Source organism: Natator depressus, chromosome 3, assembly GCF_965152275.1.
Source record: "Natator depressus isolate rNatDep1 chromosome 3, rNatDep2.hap1, whole genome shotgun sequence".
In the NCBI taxonomy this organism is placed as follows: Eukaryota; Metazoa; Chordata; order Testudines; family Cheloniidae; genus Natator; species Natator depressus.
Genome location: NC_134236.1, coordinates 113855912 through 113870750, shown reverse-complemented (window position 1 = coordinate 113870750; position 14839 = coordinate 113855912). Strand labels below are relative to the sequence as shown.

Genomic DNA, 14839 nt, shown 5'->3' with positions numbered 1-14839 from the left:
CTTGCCCAACAAAAAAAGTTTCTGTAGATGTGAAAGAACAAGTAACGCAGCAAACAGAAAATATACCATCAAAGCATGGTGGCAAAGATCCCAAAAGCAATGTCTTATATAATCTTATTCTTTATTTAGAATACTTCTCTGTTTCAGATGGCTTCCTAGCTAAAATTCTTTTCTCCATTACACATATAATGCACTTTGACTTCATTATGAACTGTATACTTCATTGATTCTGTATTAAAGTAAGACTCAAAGTGCTACCAAACCTGCACACAACTTTTTATTCTGGGAATATTACTGCAAAATATCCATATGGACAGGGAAGTTCATATATTTGCTGAGCTGCCATTATCCTGCTATCACAACAAACTGTTAGTTCCACAGATCAGTTATAACTAAACCTAACACACAAAACACTAGTGTATGACAGACAGGTAAGGGGTGAGAAATATCCATATTCCCATTGAATTAGACAACTCCATCACTGCATGGGTATTGAGGAGCTTCTGAGATATAAGGTACATGAGTGCACAGGAAAAATCCCAAATATTGATTTCTTGTTTGAGATTTTAATGTTGAGCATGAAGCCTCCAATTGAGAGAAAGTAGGGCTAAGGTCACCAGTTAAATAAAACTATTTTAATTAAAAAATGATGGAATGTTAGCAAGTTTGCTGCAGCCACCTACACGGATATGCACATGCACTCAAAGAGTTAACTGCTACAAACTGGAAATATATTCTACATTTCTTCAGCACCTTCCATTCAGGGGAATCTCAAAAATGCTTTATGAATGTTAGTTATGTGAAGCCTGATTATTTTATTCTCAATTTATAAATGGAAAATCTGACCTTTTGTAAGTGACATGCCCAAATTCAGACAGTATGCAGGAGAACCAGGAATAGCAATTAGATCTCCTTGACAAACTACTAGATAATGCTCCCTCTTGATAAATATTTTGATCTGAATTATAAAAAAGGAACACTGATTTATATAATGGCCTGCAATTCCTCAACAGAATGCTACTCCATTTTTCAAATGGTATCCACTGTACAGTATTATAGTTAGCCCAGGCTAACATGTCAAAAGATTTTATTAATCACCAGGTAATAGTAGCAGAAGGTTTGGGGAGAAATGCGCCACAGTATTAATAATTAAGGAAAAACAAGTTTTGGTTTTATAACAATCTTGAGTTTTTGAAGGTATCACAGATTTCCCTTTCTTGAGGCTCCAGGCTCACAGTAAGAGAAAGGCAGAAGCTCTAACGTTTTTGGCCCTTTCAGGGTGTGCCGACACTGCTGTATGGAGCATGCCTCCCAGCCCCGGCAGACAGACTTGTGCTGACTTTGATCAATGTAGTGAGCAAAAACAGTGTGGACATGGCCGTCCTGGCCACAACTCGGACTAGCCATCAGACTTCAAGCCTGCCCATCCCTCTGAGTCAGAGCACAGGTGCCTAGCCTGAGCTGCAACATCCACCTGCTATGTTTAGCTCAGAGATTTGAGCAAAGAGACCTCAAGTCTGTCTACTCGGGCTGGGAGGCATGCTCCCAGTTGCAGTATCTCTGAAATACTGAAACGTCAACGCAAGCACCCATCGTTCACCCACAAGGTGACCAACTCCCGGTACCTTAGTTCCGTCTAGAACAATCCCTGCCAGTTCCTGAATCACTCAGGAAGCAAAGAACTCCCATAAAATCCATTAGTAAAAGCATATACAATAAGAACACTTTTTCCAAGACAAGTTATCCCTAAGTACAAAACAAGCAAGGCCACTAAAAATATCAACTCAAAATAAAACATCCAAATCTTGAGAGCAAACTGGTAGATAGATGACAGGGAAATAAATGCTGCATGAAAATATATTCAAAGTAACTCTCCTATTTAAAGATACCACACACAGGATTTCAGCTCCTGGAGAGTTAAGAGATGAGAATTAAAAGAGTTAAGAATACTAGTAGTGAAAACACTAGAGACAGAAAAAGATACTTGATGTAGAATAGATTTTGATCTTTGGTGAACTAGTGAGATGCCAGGGGAATCAAACAGGCACAAAGCAATTCAGATTTCAGAGTAGCAGCCGTGTTAGTCTGTATTCGCAAAAAGAAAAGGAGTACTTGTGGCACCTTAGAGACTAACAAATTTATTTGAGCATAAGCTTTCGGGAGCTACAGCTCACTTCATCGGATGCATTCAGTGGAAAATACAGTGGGGAGATTTATATACACAGAGAACATGAAACAGTGGGTGTTACCATACACACTGTAAGGAGAGTGATCACTTAAGACGACCTAATACCAGCAGGAGAGCGGGGGAAGAGAAAACCTTTTGTAGTGATAATCAAGGTGGGCCATTTCCAGCACTTGACAAAAACATGGGGGGGGGGGGGGGGGGAGGGAATAAACACGGGGGAAAAAAAAAAAAGTTTTACTTTGTGTAATGACCCATCCACTCCCAGTCTCTATTCAAGCCTAATGTAATGGTGTCCTGTTTGCAAATTAATTCCAATTCAGCAGTCTCTCATCGGAGTCTGGTTTTTGAAGTTTTTTTGTTGAAGAATTGCTACTTTTAGGTCTGTAATCGAGTGACCAGAGAGACTGAAGTGTTCTCCGACTGGTTTTTGAATGTTATAATTCTTGACGTCTGATTTGTGTCCATTTATTCTTTTACGTAGAGACTGTCCAGTTTGACCAATGTACATGGCAGAGGGGCATTGCTGGCACATGACGGCATATATCACATTGGTGGATGTGCACGTGTACGAGCCTCTGATAGTGTGGCTGATGTGATTAGGCCCTATGATGGTGTCCCCTGAATAGATATGTGGACACAATTGGCAACGGGCTTTGTTGCAAGGATAGGTTCCTGGGTTAGTGGTTCTGTTGTGTGGTGTGTGCTTACTGGTGAGTATTTGCTTCAGGTTGGGGGGCTGTCTGTAAGCAAGGACTGGCCTGTCTCCCAAGATCTGTGAGAGTGATGGGTCGTCCTTCAGGATAGGCTGTAAATCCTTGATGATGCGTTGGAGAGGTCTTAGTTGGGGGCTGAAGGTGATGGCTAGTGGTGTTCTGTTATTTTCTTTGTTGGGCCTGTCCTGTAGTAGGTGACTTCTGGGTACTCCTCTGGCTCTGTCAATCTGTTTCTTCACTTCAGCAAGTGGGTATTGTAGTTGTAAGAATGCTTGATAGAGATCTTGTAAGTGTTTGTCTCTGTCTGAGGGATTGGAGCAAACATGGTTGTATCGTAGAGCTTGGCTGTAGAGAATGGATCATGTGGTGTGATCTGGGTGAAAGCTGGAGGCATGTAGGTAGGAATAGTGGTCAGCAGGTTTCCGGTATAAGGTGGTGTTTATGTGACCGTCGCTTATTAGCACCGTAGTGTCCAGGAAGTGGATCTCTTGTGTGGACTGGTCCAGGCTGAGGTTGATGGTGGGATGGAAATTGTTGAAATCATGGTGGAATTCCTCAAGGGCTTCTTTGCCATGAGTCCAGATGATGAAGATGTCATCAATGTAGCGCAAGAAGAGTAGGGGCATTAGGGGACAAGAGCTGAGGAAGCATTGTTCTAACTCAGCCATAAAAATGTTGGCATACCGTGGGGCCATGCGGGTACCCATAGCAGTGCCGCTGATTTGAAGGTATACATTGTCCCCAAATGTGAAATAATTATGGGTGAGGACAAAGTCAAAGGTCAGCCACCAGGTTTGCCATGACATTATTGGGGATACTGTTCCCGACGGCTTGTAGTCCATCTTTGTGTGGAATGTTCGTATAGAGGGCTTCTACATCCATAGTGGCCAGGGTGGTGTTTTCAGGAAGATCACCGACGGATTGTAGTTTCCTCAGGAAGTCAGTGGTGTCTCGAAGATAGCTGGGAGTGCTGGTAGCGTAGGGCCTGAGGGGGGAGTCTACATAGCCAGACAATCCTGCTGTCAGGTGTCAATGCCTAAGATGATGGGGCATCCAGGATTTCCAGGTTTATGGATCTTGGGTAGTAGATAGAATACCCCAGGTCAGGGTTCCAGGGGTGTGTCTGTGCGGATTTGATCTTGTGCTTTTTCAGGGAGTTTGTTGAGCAACTGCTGTAGTTTCTTTTGGTAACCATCAGTAGAATCAGAGGGTAATGGCTTGCAGAAAGCGGCGTTGGAGAGCTGCCAAGCAGCCTCTTGTTCATATTCCAACCTATTCATGATGACGACAGCACCTCCTTTTTTCAGCCTTTTTGATTATGATGTCAGAGTTGTTTCCGAGGCTGGGGATGGCATTGTGTTCTCCCCAGCTGAAGTTATGGGGCAAGTGATGCTGCTTTTCCACAATTTCAGCCCGTGCATGTCGGCGGAAGCACTCTATGTAGAAGTCCAGTCTGTTGTTTCGACCTTCAGGAGGAGTCCACCTAGAATCCTTCTTTTTGTAGTGTTGGTAGGAAGGTCTCTGTGGATTAGTATGTTGTTCAGAGGTGTGTTGGAAATATTCCTTGAGTTGGAGACGTTGAAAATAGGATTCTAGGTCACCACAGAACTGTATCATGTTCGTGGGGGTGGAGGGGCAGAAGGAGAGGCCCCGAGATAACCCTGGAGAAGAATCTGTCCTAAGAGTATGGTTGGATAGATTAACTATATTGCTGAGTGGGTTAAGGGAACCACTGTCGTGGCCCCTTGTGGCATGTAGTAGTTTAGAAAGTTTAGTGTCCTTTTTCTTTTGTAGAGATGCAAAGTGTGTGTTGTAAATGGCTTGTCTAGTTTTTGTAAAGTACAGCCATGAGGAAGTTTGTGTGGAAGGGTGTTTTTTTTATGAGAGTATCCAGTTTTGAGAGCTCATTCTTAATCTTTCCCTGTTTGCTGTAGAGGATGTTGATCAGGTGGTTCCGCAGTTTCTTGAGAGCGTGTGGCACAAGCTGTCAGCATAGTCTGCGTGGTATGTAGATTGTAGTGGATTTTTTACCTTCAGTCCCTTTGGTATGATGTCCATCTGTTTGCATTTGGAGAGGAAGATGATGTCTGTCTGTATCTGTACGAGTTACACGGCTGCTACTCTGAAACCTGTCATTATGCAAGGCACTGAATTTAGCCGTATGGAGTGGAAATCTATCAACTTCATGAAAAAACTCGTACAGATACAGACACAGACTTTTTTTTAAAAATCAATTTTCCCCAAGGAAAGCAATAAAGTTTTCCAGACAAGTCTCTCCAATTTGTACTGAATCTAAGTTTTATTTCAAAAAAGTGTCCTAGCTCTTACTGTTATGAAAAAAAGACTTCTAACCAGAAGTATTTGCTAATGCAGTGCTGTCTTCCTCTGTCTGTGCAGACAGCTCCCATGTGTCTGTTGTTCATAACTTTTTCAAACTGCAAGATGCAGAAAATTGATCAGAATATTGTCATTTTTAATTATGTACAGAATCCTGTGAGCAGCCACAGAACTGACAAGAATCAAGTCAGTTTCACTCTACTCCTACTTAGGAAAGCTGGAAGCAGAAGCAGAAGACACTGTAATTACTCGCTGAGGAGGAGCAACCAAAAGAAAGGCTAGCTAGAGAGGTTTAGAAAGGTAGTAAAAATATCCTCAGAGCACCCAGAAAACCAAAGGAGAGTAGTGTAGATATCCCCCAAATATGACAGCCAGGAGGCTGGCAGAGGGGCAAAGTAACAAAGACACACACAGCATCCTCATAAAAGCCAGAAGACAGGAAGTGGAGAAAAATGCTGCTTTGTAGCTGTAAGTGGGGTGCTGGGGAGCTTCAGTTTCAGACACCTCCTAAGCAAAGCCTGATACAACAGGAAAGGAAAAGGTTTGGCATCTCTTCCAGATCCCTAAACAGTTTCTACCTACTACCCCCCTAGCTTTCATATAGATCTGTGATTAGTAATTTTTTCCCTCCAGCAATGGGTATCAAAACTGTTGCAACCCATGCCTCGATAAAAGCAAGTGAGATACTGATGGAATTAATTAGAAAATGTAAGTGCAATCAAGAGAAATGAGGAGGCAGAAGAAAGAAATGGGAGATGAAAATATGTAGGGGAGCAGGGGAAGAGAGTATGCCAAACTGATCCCCAGGCTTCCTCATATGGAGTATCCCAAGAATGAAGCCTGCTAGCCTGGGTGAAAAACTGCCTGTGCTGCCACGCACCCTCAAATCCACAATTCTGAAATGTATAGTATTTAGAATGTTATGTGTTGCATTTATTATTTTTTCTTTGAAAAGTGCAATTACTAAGGCTGGTTGAATAGCAGAAAAATTTTGACTATATACATGAATTAATCAAATATTTTATATATTATTAATTTAACTGGTATTTAGCAAATATTCACTAAATTATATTGAACCAACTCAGATAAAAAAAAAAGTGAAGTGAAGCCAAGAAGAGGAAAAGATATAACAAGAGCACAAGATGCATTAGTAGCTTATTTGATTAATGTATTTAATGAATTTCACAGGTGATAAACAAGATATTAACCTTTTTTTTTCCTTCTTATTAGGCCACTCCAAGTAGTAAGTTAACACATTTTTAAAACGTGTAAGTAAGAAGATGACGTTAAATGCAGAACACAACTTCTTCATTCCATTAAATTGGAGGAGTGTAATCTGTTTGTGGCAGCACAAACATTTTCACTCAAGTTAGCAGGCTTAGTCCCTGGGCTAAACGTCAGGTAAAGAATTGGTCTTTATTTTAAGAAAAACCAATATGTGAAAACTGTACTAGAGAAGCAATTTAACGAGCAACCAAAGCATGTGAACTGATAATCAGTGAGAGCAGGGAACGGAACTGAACATCTATTTAAGGTGTTTTGCCACAATATTATCCTGTATAGACCACTTAAAAGTATTAGAATATTTAACAGACAACAATTCAAACAGGACTTTGATAAATTTAAGACCTGTATTATGGTTTACATAACATTGTTTATCTTTTCCCCCACACAAAAAGACAGTGAATTTACCCATTTGCCATCACTGGATGTATATTTTGGAGGATGTAGCTGTTTGGAGAAAAATTTTACTTTGGATTTCAATGAAAATTATGAAGAACTCCTTACTAAGAGGAAAACATGTTAATTTTAAATTGGCCTGATGTTACTTGAACTTGTCTTTCATCAATGGCCAGGGTGGATAAAAATCAAGGATTTAAAAAAAAAAAATCGGATTTTTTTTAATTTAGATAGGATTTTTTTGATAAAATGCTTTTTGAGGAAAAAACCTAAAGACAGTTTTAATTAAGATACATTATAGCTCAAAAAATATCTCATCATGGAATAGGGATTATAAATTCTAATTCTATAGTATTAGACAATACACTCATGTAATGTTTAAGAAAAAGTTTTATAAATGAGTTCCCATAGTTCATGGATTAGGGACCCAATCTTATGGGGTTCTAGGGGCTTCTGTATAGATTATTTAGGTTAATCTATCTACCAAATGGGACTCAGTGCTCAGTCTAGAAGATACCATCAGAGATGCTTAGTTTTGCAGTTCTGGACAAGGAGAAGAAGTCTGCAGATAAATGTGAGAAGGGAGGGACAGGCAGTAGAAACAAAAGTGAAACTGTTTGAGCAGCATATTCCAGATGTCTTGACATCTTTCTGAGTGTAGCCTTCATTGATTTGAGTTCTACCATACACTTCTCTCACTAGAAGGGAAAACCTATAATGGCAGCAGGCCATAAAAGAGACTCAGTTTGGGAATATTGTAATGAAGTTCCTCTACCTCTGGGTAAGACAGGCATACGTGCAAAATGCAAACAGTGCAACAAAAAAATTCAAGGCTTGGCTGCCTGAATGAAACATCATGAGAAGTGTTCCTTCTCAGGAGGAAACTGCACTGAAGATGATGAAAGGAACATGTCTGAACATGCAGGATCTTCAGGTTGGTAAACTTTTATTTCATACTTCTTTCTGCCTGTCTTCCTTCTGGACTATTCTTGAATTCTCATATAGTTGTTACTCTATGGTACTATCATTTTAGATGCAGTTGTGATAAAACAAATAGCTGAAATAGGCAGATCTTCCTTTTACAATTTCACCTCTAAGTTGTACTGAGTGTCAGTGAATGCAATGAGTAATACTACATGAGCAGCACGGTAATAATAATTAAATAACTGCATTGACTTGTTTTGTTTAGGAGAATCTATCCTCAACATATAGGATTCTTAAGACTATCCACCTTCAAGATCACCATCATTTTCTATAGTTTCAGAGTTATCTGCCAATGACAGTATTTCAGTCACATCACATATGTCACATAGCCACAGTATATCACCTGTAGCAAAAATAAATAAATAAATAAAAGATCTCCATCATCCAGAAACAACCACAGATACATTTGTGATAAGAACCAGCGGATTACAAAAAGAGGTAATTGATGAAAAAATTGCCCGGTTTGTTTATGCAACCAACTCTCCTTTCCCTTTGAGAACCCACACTTCATTAACATGGTTCAGTCATTAAGACCAGGATACAGTCCACCCAACAGAGCAGATGTCGCAGGAAAATTGTTGGATAAAGTGTATGAAACAGAAATTGAGCAGTGTGCAAAGGGTCTAGAGGATGAAATTGTTAACCTGAGTCTTGATGGGTGGAGCAATGTCCACAATGATCCTGTTGTAAGTGCTTGTGTGACAACAAGAAGGGAATGTCTTCCTTACAGAAACAATTGATACATCAGGAAATGCACACACAGCCAAAGTTCTCAACATTGGGCTTAAGAGAAATGTTGAACACATGCTGAGTACCCTGAAGCCTATTGCTGTCACCCTGAACAAAATGCAGGGAAATAGCTGTTTTATTACTCAGGCTGTTGAAATTTGGAAGGAACTGAGTGAGATCTTAAAAAGAGAAACATGCAATGACAGAGTTAAATTACAAACATTAAAAAAACAAACAGGACAAGCACTATCTCCAGCTTATTTTCTTGCAAATATTCTCAATACTTGGTACCAAGGTCAAACCTTAACCGCTGAAGAAGAGCAGTTGGCTATGACACAGACATCTAGCAATCATCCCTCCATATGGCAACTATAATAAACTTCAGAGCTAAGGGTCAACCATTCAAGAATTATATCTTTGCTGATGATGTTTTAAAGAAAGCCACACCAGTGAACTGGTGGAAGTCACTTGAGCACTTGGATTCAGAGACTGTTGAAGTGATAATCTCACTTTTAACAGCAGCAGCTTCTTCTGCCAGTGTAGAAAGAATATTCTCTTCATTCGGACTAATTCATTCCAAATTGAGAAATCGTTTGGGACCTGAAAAAAGCAGGAAAGCTTGCTTTCCTTTTCCAGATTATGAACAAACAGGAAAATGAAGGTGAAGACTGAGTTAGCTGCAGAAGCCAGTATTTTAAGTTTCTCATGTTGACCTGGCTGACAGTCTATTTAATTTTTTTTTTTACTTTCATTTAACTATTTTAGTTAAAAACAACTTTAACAAAAACAAACCTGATTTTAAAAAACTTGAATGTTTAACTAAATTCAAAAATTCATATGCTTCATTTGTTAAAATATTATACATTTGCTGTTGAAGAAAAAAATCCAGAATACATAACGTTGTTGTTTTAGTTAAATAAAACAATTTAAATGTCTGTCTGGTGATGTTCTCCTCTTAATACAGCATGGCAAGAAAATCCTCCAAATATTAAATTATTAACCTGTTGAATTGGAGATATTTATGAAGTCATTGAGAGGTGAACTATCTGCTTCAATTACCTTTGGTAAATGAAATAACCAATCATTCATTTTCTGATATAGCTGTAAAACTAATCTGAAAAGTTTTCAAAATAAATCGCTTAAAAATGTATAGTGTGTACCTTCTAAATATGAAACCTACATCTATCTCTGAGTTGTGAAGAATATGTATTAAGGTTATAACAACCAACAAGAATGCACTTTTATGTAGAAATCCAGTATTAAATCGAGTCTTCCTGACTAGTGATTTAAATCAAATCCACCCTGTCAATGGCTGATAAAACCATTAATTTGAAGTTTGGAATTTTCACAAAGTTTTAATATTAACACACCCAGGTTCACACTGTTTTTATATACCCATTTTCACAGGTAAGTCACCTGCCATGGAGGCATTTGTAAAATTATTTCCATTTATCAGATTATATTATGGATTAAAGTGGATCTACAGACTAACACAAAAAATAAGCATTATTTCATTGACTTGATCTGACTACAAAGACAGACATTCATTTCATTCTAGTTTACTGATAGTTTGAGCTAATAATTTTTACGTGAGGGAACCAACAAAGGGAAAAAACTGGGTTTATTTTAATTTAATTTATGTACAAACATGGTCAAAGATTTTTCACAAAAAAGAAGGGAGAATTCTCTTTGGTTTTACACACTATCTCTGCCCATCCTGGCTAACAGTCATTGATGGAACTACCCTCCATGAACATATCTAATTCTTTTTTGAACCCTGTTATAGTCTTGGCCTTCAAAACATCCTCTGGCAAAAGAATTCCACAGGTTGACCATGCATTGTGTGAAGAAATACTTCCTTTTGTTTGTTTTAAACCTTCTGCCTATTATTTTCATTTGGTGACTCCTTGTTCTTGTGTTATGAGAAGTAAATAATACTTATTTACTTTCTCCACACCAGTCATGATTTTATAGACCTCTACCATATTCCCCCTTAGTCATCTCTTTTCCCAGCTGAAGGGTCCCAGTCTTATTAATCTCTCCTCATATGGAAGCTGTTTCATACCCCTCACCATTTTTGTTGCCCTTTTCTGTACCTTTTTAAATTCTAATATATCTTTTTTGAGATGGGGCAACCAGACCTACATGCAGTATTCAAGATGTGGGCGTACCATGGATTTATATAGAGGCAATATTTTCTGTCTTACCTATCCCAGGGGTGGGCAAACTACGGTCTGGGGCCGCATCCAGCCCTGCAGACGTTTTAATCCAGTCCTCAAGCTCCCACCGGGGACCAGCATTGGGGGTTTGCCCCGCTCCCCATGTGCTGTGGCTCCACGTGGCTCACGGAAGCAGCGGCATGTCGCCCCTCCAGCTCCTATGCATAGGGTGTGACATTGCACCCCATAATGCTTTACATAAATATGCTTATGAGTGTAAATATGACAAAAGGCTTAAGAGATTACCATAGAAGTCAGGAAATATGTTCAGAAATCTGCCAGCAACTAAGAAGATGGAAGGTTCTTTGCTGAAGAATCCCTACAATGATGAAATTGCTGCTCTCAAAAGACACTGAAATGATTTTAAGTGAGAAACATCTGAGAAACAAAATCTTCAGATAAGTGATCTTTAGCTTACCTGAGAGCAGAATGACAATTATTTGTGAACAGCCTGCCTATGTTACTGGTAAAAGCAAGGGCTGAAAAATCCACTCATTCAGGGAAAGCAGAAATCTCTCTCAAGCGTCATCAGCTACTCCAGAATCTGAGCTTTCATTTCAATTGTATATTTATTAAATTATGTTGATATCTCATAGGGTTATGAAGAAAACCTTCCAAATGTGAACCAGGAGGGAAAGTAACAAGAAGCAAGCAAGCAAAGATATAGAGATCAGTATTGGGCACAACCCTGAACGCAGGGATGATGCAGCTTGATGAGAGATCAGATGGGAAGCTAGTGGTCAGGATCTGAGAATGTGTGGGGTAGGTTATGGCCTGAACAGCAAGCATGGCAGTGGCACAATGTGGCAAAGAGAAGCAAACAAGGAATATTATTTTTGCGGCAACATAATGTATTGCTTGGAGAGGACAATACAGAGGAGAGGAAGAAAGTTGAAAAGGAAATTGCAATAACCTAGGTGAGACATGACTAGGGCAGGGACCAATTTTTAGCTGTGGAAATGGTGAAGAGGTGGCGAATTTTGGAAGTGTTCTATATTGTGAAGCAATATGATTTGGCAAGATCCTGGGTATGAAAGACAGGAAGGAAATTAGGATGACCCCAACATTGTAAGCTTGAGCGATTGAGAGGATAGCGGACTTGTTAACAGACTGAGAAAAGTGGAAGACAACTAGTTCAGAATCCTAGAAGGAGCACTTCACCCAAGCAGCAATCAATGAACTATGAACTAATATGCAACTCCTCTCCCTTTTTCTAGGATCACTACACGCTTAATACACCAACAAATGAAGTGCTAGTTTACTCTTTACACTGTTTGACATTTTGCATTTCTCTCACCTTAGACAAAGCAAGGCAATGAAGTCCATTTCACCTTTAGGTTCTCATATGCTCCTGCAGGGTTTACTGCTTTGTTTTTGAACTGTTTTTAAGGCTTGAAAAATCCATGTCTACCTTTAAAACGCTTCCCAGACAAGCGAGGAGACTATCAGCGCTTGGAGAGCCAAAACTCATTTAAAAACATTTTTAGCATTTAGAATTGCAAAGATAACCTTCCAAATGATAACCAAACCTAGTGTTAGCTTACTGCATCAGCAGAAGAGACAGCGCCAGTGCCTCTGTAACTCCTCATAGCCTTCCTAATTAGCCAGTTTCACAGGCTTTATCCAGAGCTCAGTACTCAGTATGAAACTGAAAATAATCTCAGCACTATACTGCGCTGAATGCAGTATGGGTAAGGTAGGAGTAAATTTGGAAGGATTAGATTTTTATCAGTAAATGTCAGTGTGTGTACGGTGAAACTGACGTTTACTAATGGACAAAAAAATATTTCCAGCAATAATCACTGAAGTTTGCAAAGAAGGAAAGGAAGAGAAATGCTGCTTAACAACTTATTAGAGTTTGATTTAAGGATATTTACTTTAGATATTTTGACACATGACGTTGCAAATTTGTGTTTTAATGTTATGAAGCTTTAACTATTGAATCTCAACTTCTATCATCATTAAATAATTATTGCCTGACAACCCCCATCATTTCCCACAACTGTGAACCTTTACATTGATGAAATTGAAACAGTGTTTAAAAATAAATATATCCATCAAAATTATAAATAAAAATCAAATTCTGCCAAGCCTAACTATGAGCAATGACAAAGGTAAACACTAGAGAAAGGAAAAGGGCTCTGAAATAAAGGAGCTAGGAGATATTACCAAAAACTACATTCTTCCCTCCCCATGAAACAGACTGATTGAAAGACAACCACCCCTGCAGAAACCAGAATTGCAGAAGTAAAACAATGGAGGCAAACTACTAATGCAGTTTACAGAAAAAATGTCTTTCTTGGGGCCACCCCTCACCTCCCAATGTTTAGGGGACTCTGGGAGGGAAAAAATCCTTTCCCCTTCCAGGTACTAGGAGAGGGCCACTACAAATGTATCAATCAAAGGCTAATATGAAAGATGATGGAACTTAAGCCTACCAGGAACTTAACTCCCTGCCTCCTCTCAATTTGGATCACAAACACAAACCAGCCCGCCCTCGGGCTGCAGGTCACTAAAACAGAACCCAGCTGTGGGCATCAGTCCCAACGTTGCCGCACCCAACACAGGAGCAGTGCGAGTCCTGGGAAAAGTGGGAGGGAAACTGCACCTCAGATGGGCACGGGGAGGTGGGGTGACATCAACAGCCACACAGCACTTTCCAGAGGAGCCTATAACCTGGACGGCCCAGCGGCACCAGCTGAGCCCCGCGCTCCCCGAGGAGAAGGGAACTGGAATCCTACCAACGCGCTGCCCTAGATTTCACTTGTGCATCGCGGCCACAACCACTCCCCCCCCCCGCCCGCCCGCCACCTCCGCTTCTCTCCAACCCGGCCCGTGCCCCCGGGATTTAAGGGCCACTAAGAGCCACGCGCCAGAGAGCGTCCAGCGACACCGATACAAAGGGACCGTGACACGGTGAAGTAACCGCCCCCCGCAATGGCCTCAGGCCGTTCAACGCTCCCAGCCAGCCTCTCCCCCGCTGTCACTCGGACCCAACGGCTCCCCGCGCTGGCAGCGCCTCCCGCCCCTCGCCGGGGCTGGGTCCGGAGCCACAGCCCACCCCGGCTGCCAGCACGGGGCAGAGCGGAGGGGACACGAGGCGGGCAGCACCGGCAGTCAGGGTGACAGCCGCCGCCGCCGCACGGCACGCCCCCACCCCTGGCGGCTGCAGCCTAGGCCGAGCCTGGAGTGGAAGAGGAGCCGCCGCTGCATCCCCAGCAGCCGCCGCCGCCCTCAGGCTGGCTGCGCGGGAACCCACCCGCAGGGGCGGGGCGGTGCTGGTGCCCCGCAACACCCATACCCAGAGGCGGCGATGGCCCCACGCCCTCCGCGGACAACCCACCCCCGGAGCCGGGTTCCTCCCCGGCGCTCCCCGCCCCCGGCCCGCTCAGTGACAGTTGGTCTCTCCCCAGCCCAGGACGGAATGTGACGTGCGTCTTGCAGATGGGCCGGTAACGGCCGGGGAATGGGGTTGGGGCTGTGCGCGCTGGGGCCCCTCCCTCGCCTGGCCGGCCCCAGACTCACTGCGCAGGTTGTGGATGAGCTCGGAGTGGCTGGAGCCTCCTGACTTCCAGGCCATCGCTAGACACACTCTGCGGAGGAGGTAGAGAGCCGCCTTCAGCGCCGCGACTGCGCAGAGAAGCTTGCCAAGGAACGACACAACCTCTAGCGCCGACTCAGGCACCGCCTCCTCCGCAACCGCGCGCCCGCCGGGGGGAGGGGCCACGCGCCCACCGCCCCGCGCGCCCGACATTCTCAACGGCCGCCAGCTAGATCTGCGCACGCGCATCCATAGAAAGGCAGGGAAGAGCTGGGAGGGGTCGAATATCTTCGCTTGGGTGCTGGGGGGGACCGGGGGAAGTAGAAGTTGCAGCGTTCTAGCTGCGTCACTGTAGCTGTTGCCCACATATAAAATATATCTATAGGAGGGGATCTGTGGGATCTGTCTGGGGAGAGGCTACATGCAGTCGGTTGGAGCTGTCAGAGGC

General features: G+C 42.2%; 1 protein-coding gene across 2 annotated transcripts in view; it reads right to left on the bottom strand.

Annotated features, from left to right (window-relative positions):
* PCMT1 (protein-L-isoaspartate (D-aspartate) O-methyltransferase) overlaps window positions 1–14624 on the bottom strand; it is a 50112-nt gene extending 35488 nt beyond the window's left edge. The window contains exon 1 of one of the 2 annotated variants that reach the window (XM_074948603.1): window positions 14376–14624. In XM_074948603.1, coding sequence (XP_074804704.1) covers window positions 14376–14604 — 229 coding nt within the window. In that variant the 5' untranslated portion in view covers window positions 14605–14624. The remainder of the gene's footprint in view (window positions 1–14375) is intronic. The other variant, XM_074948602.1, reaches the window with a different exon arrangement.
* Window positions 14625–14839: the final 215 nt, after the last annotated feature.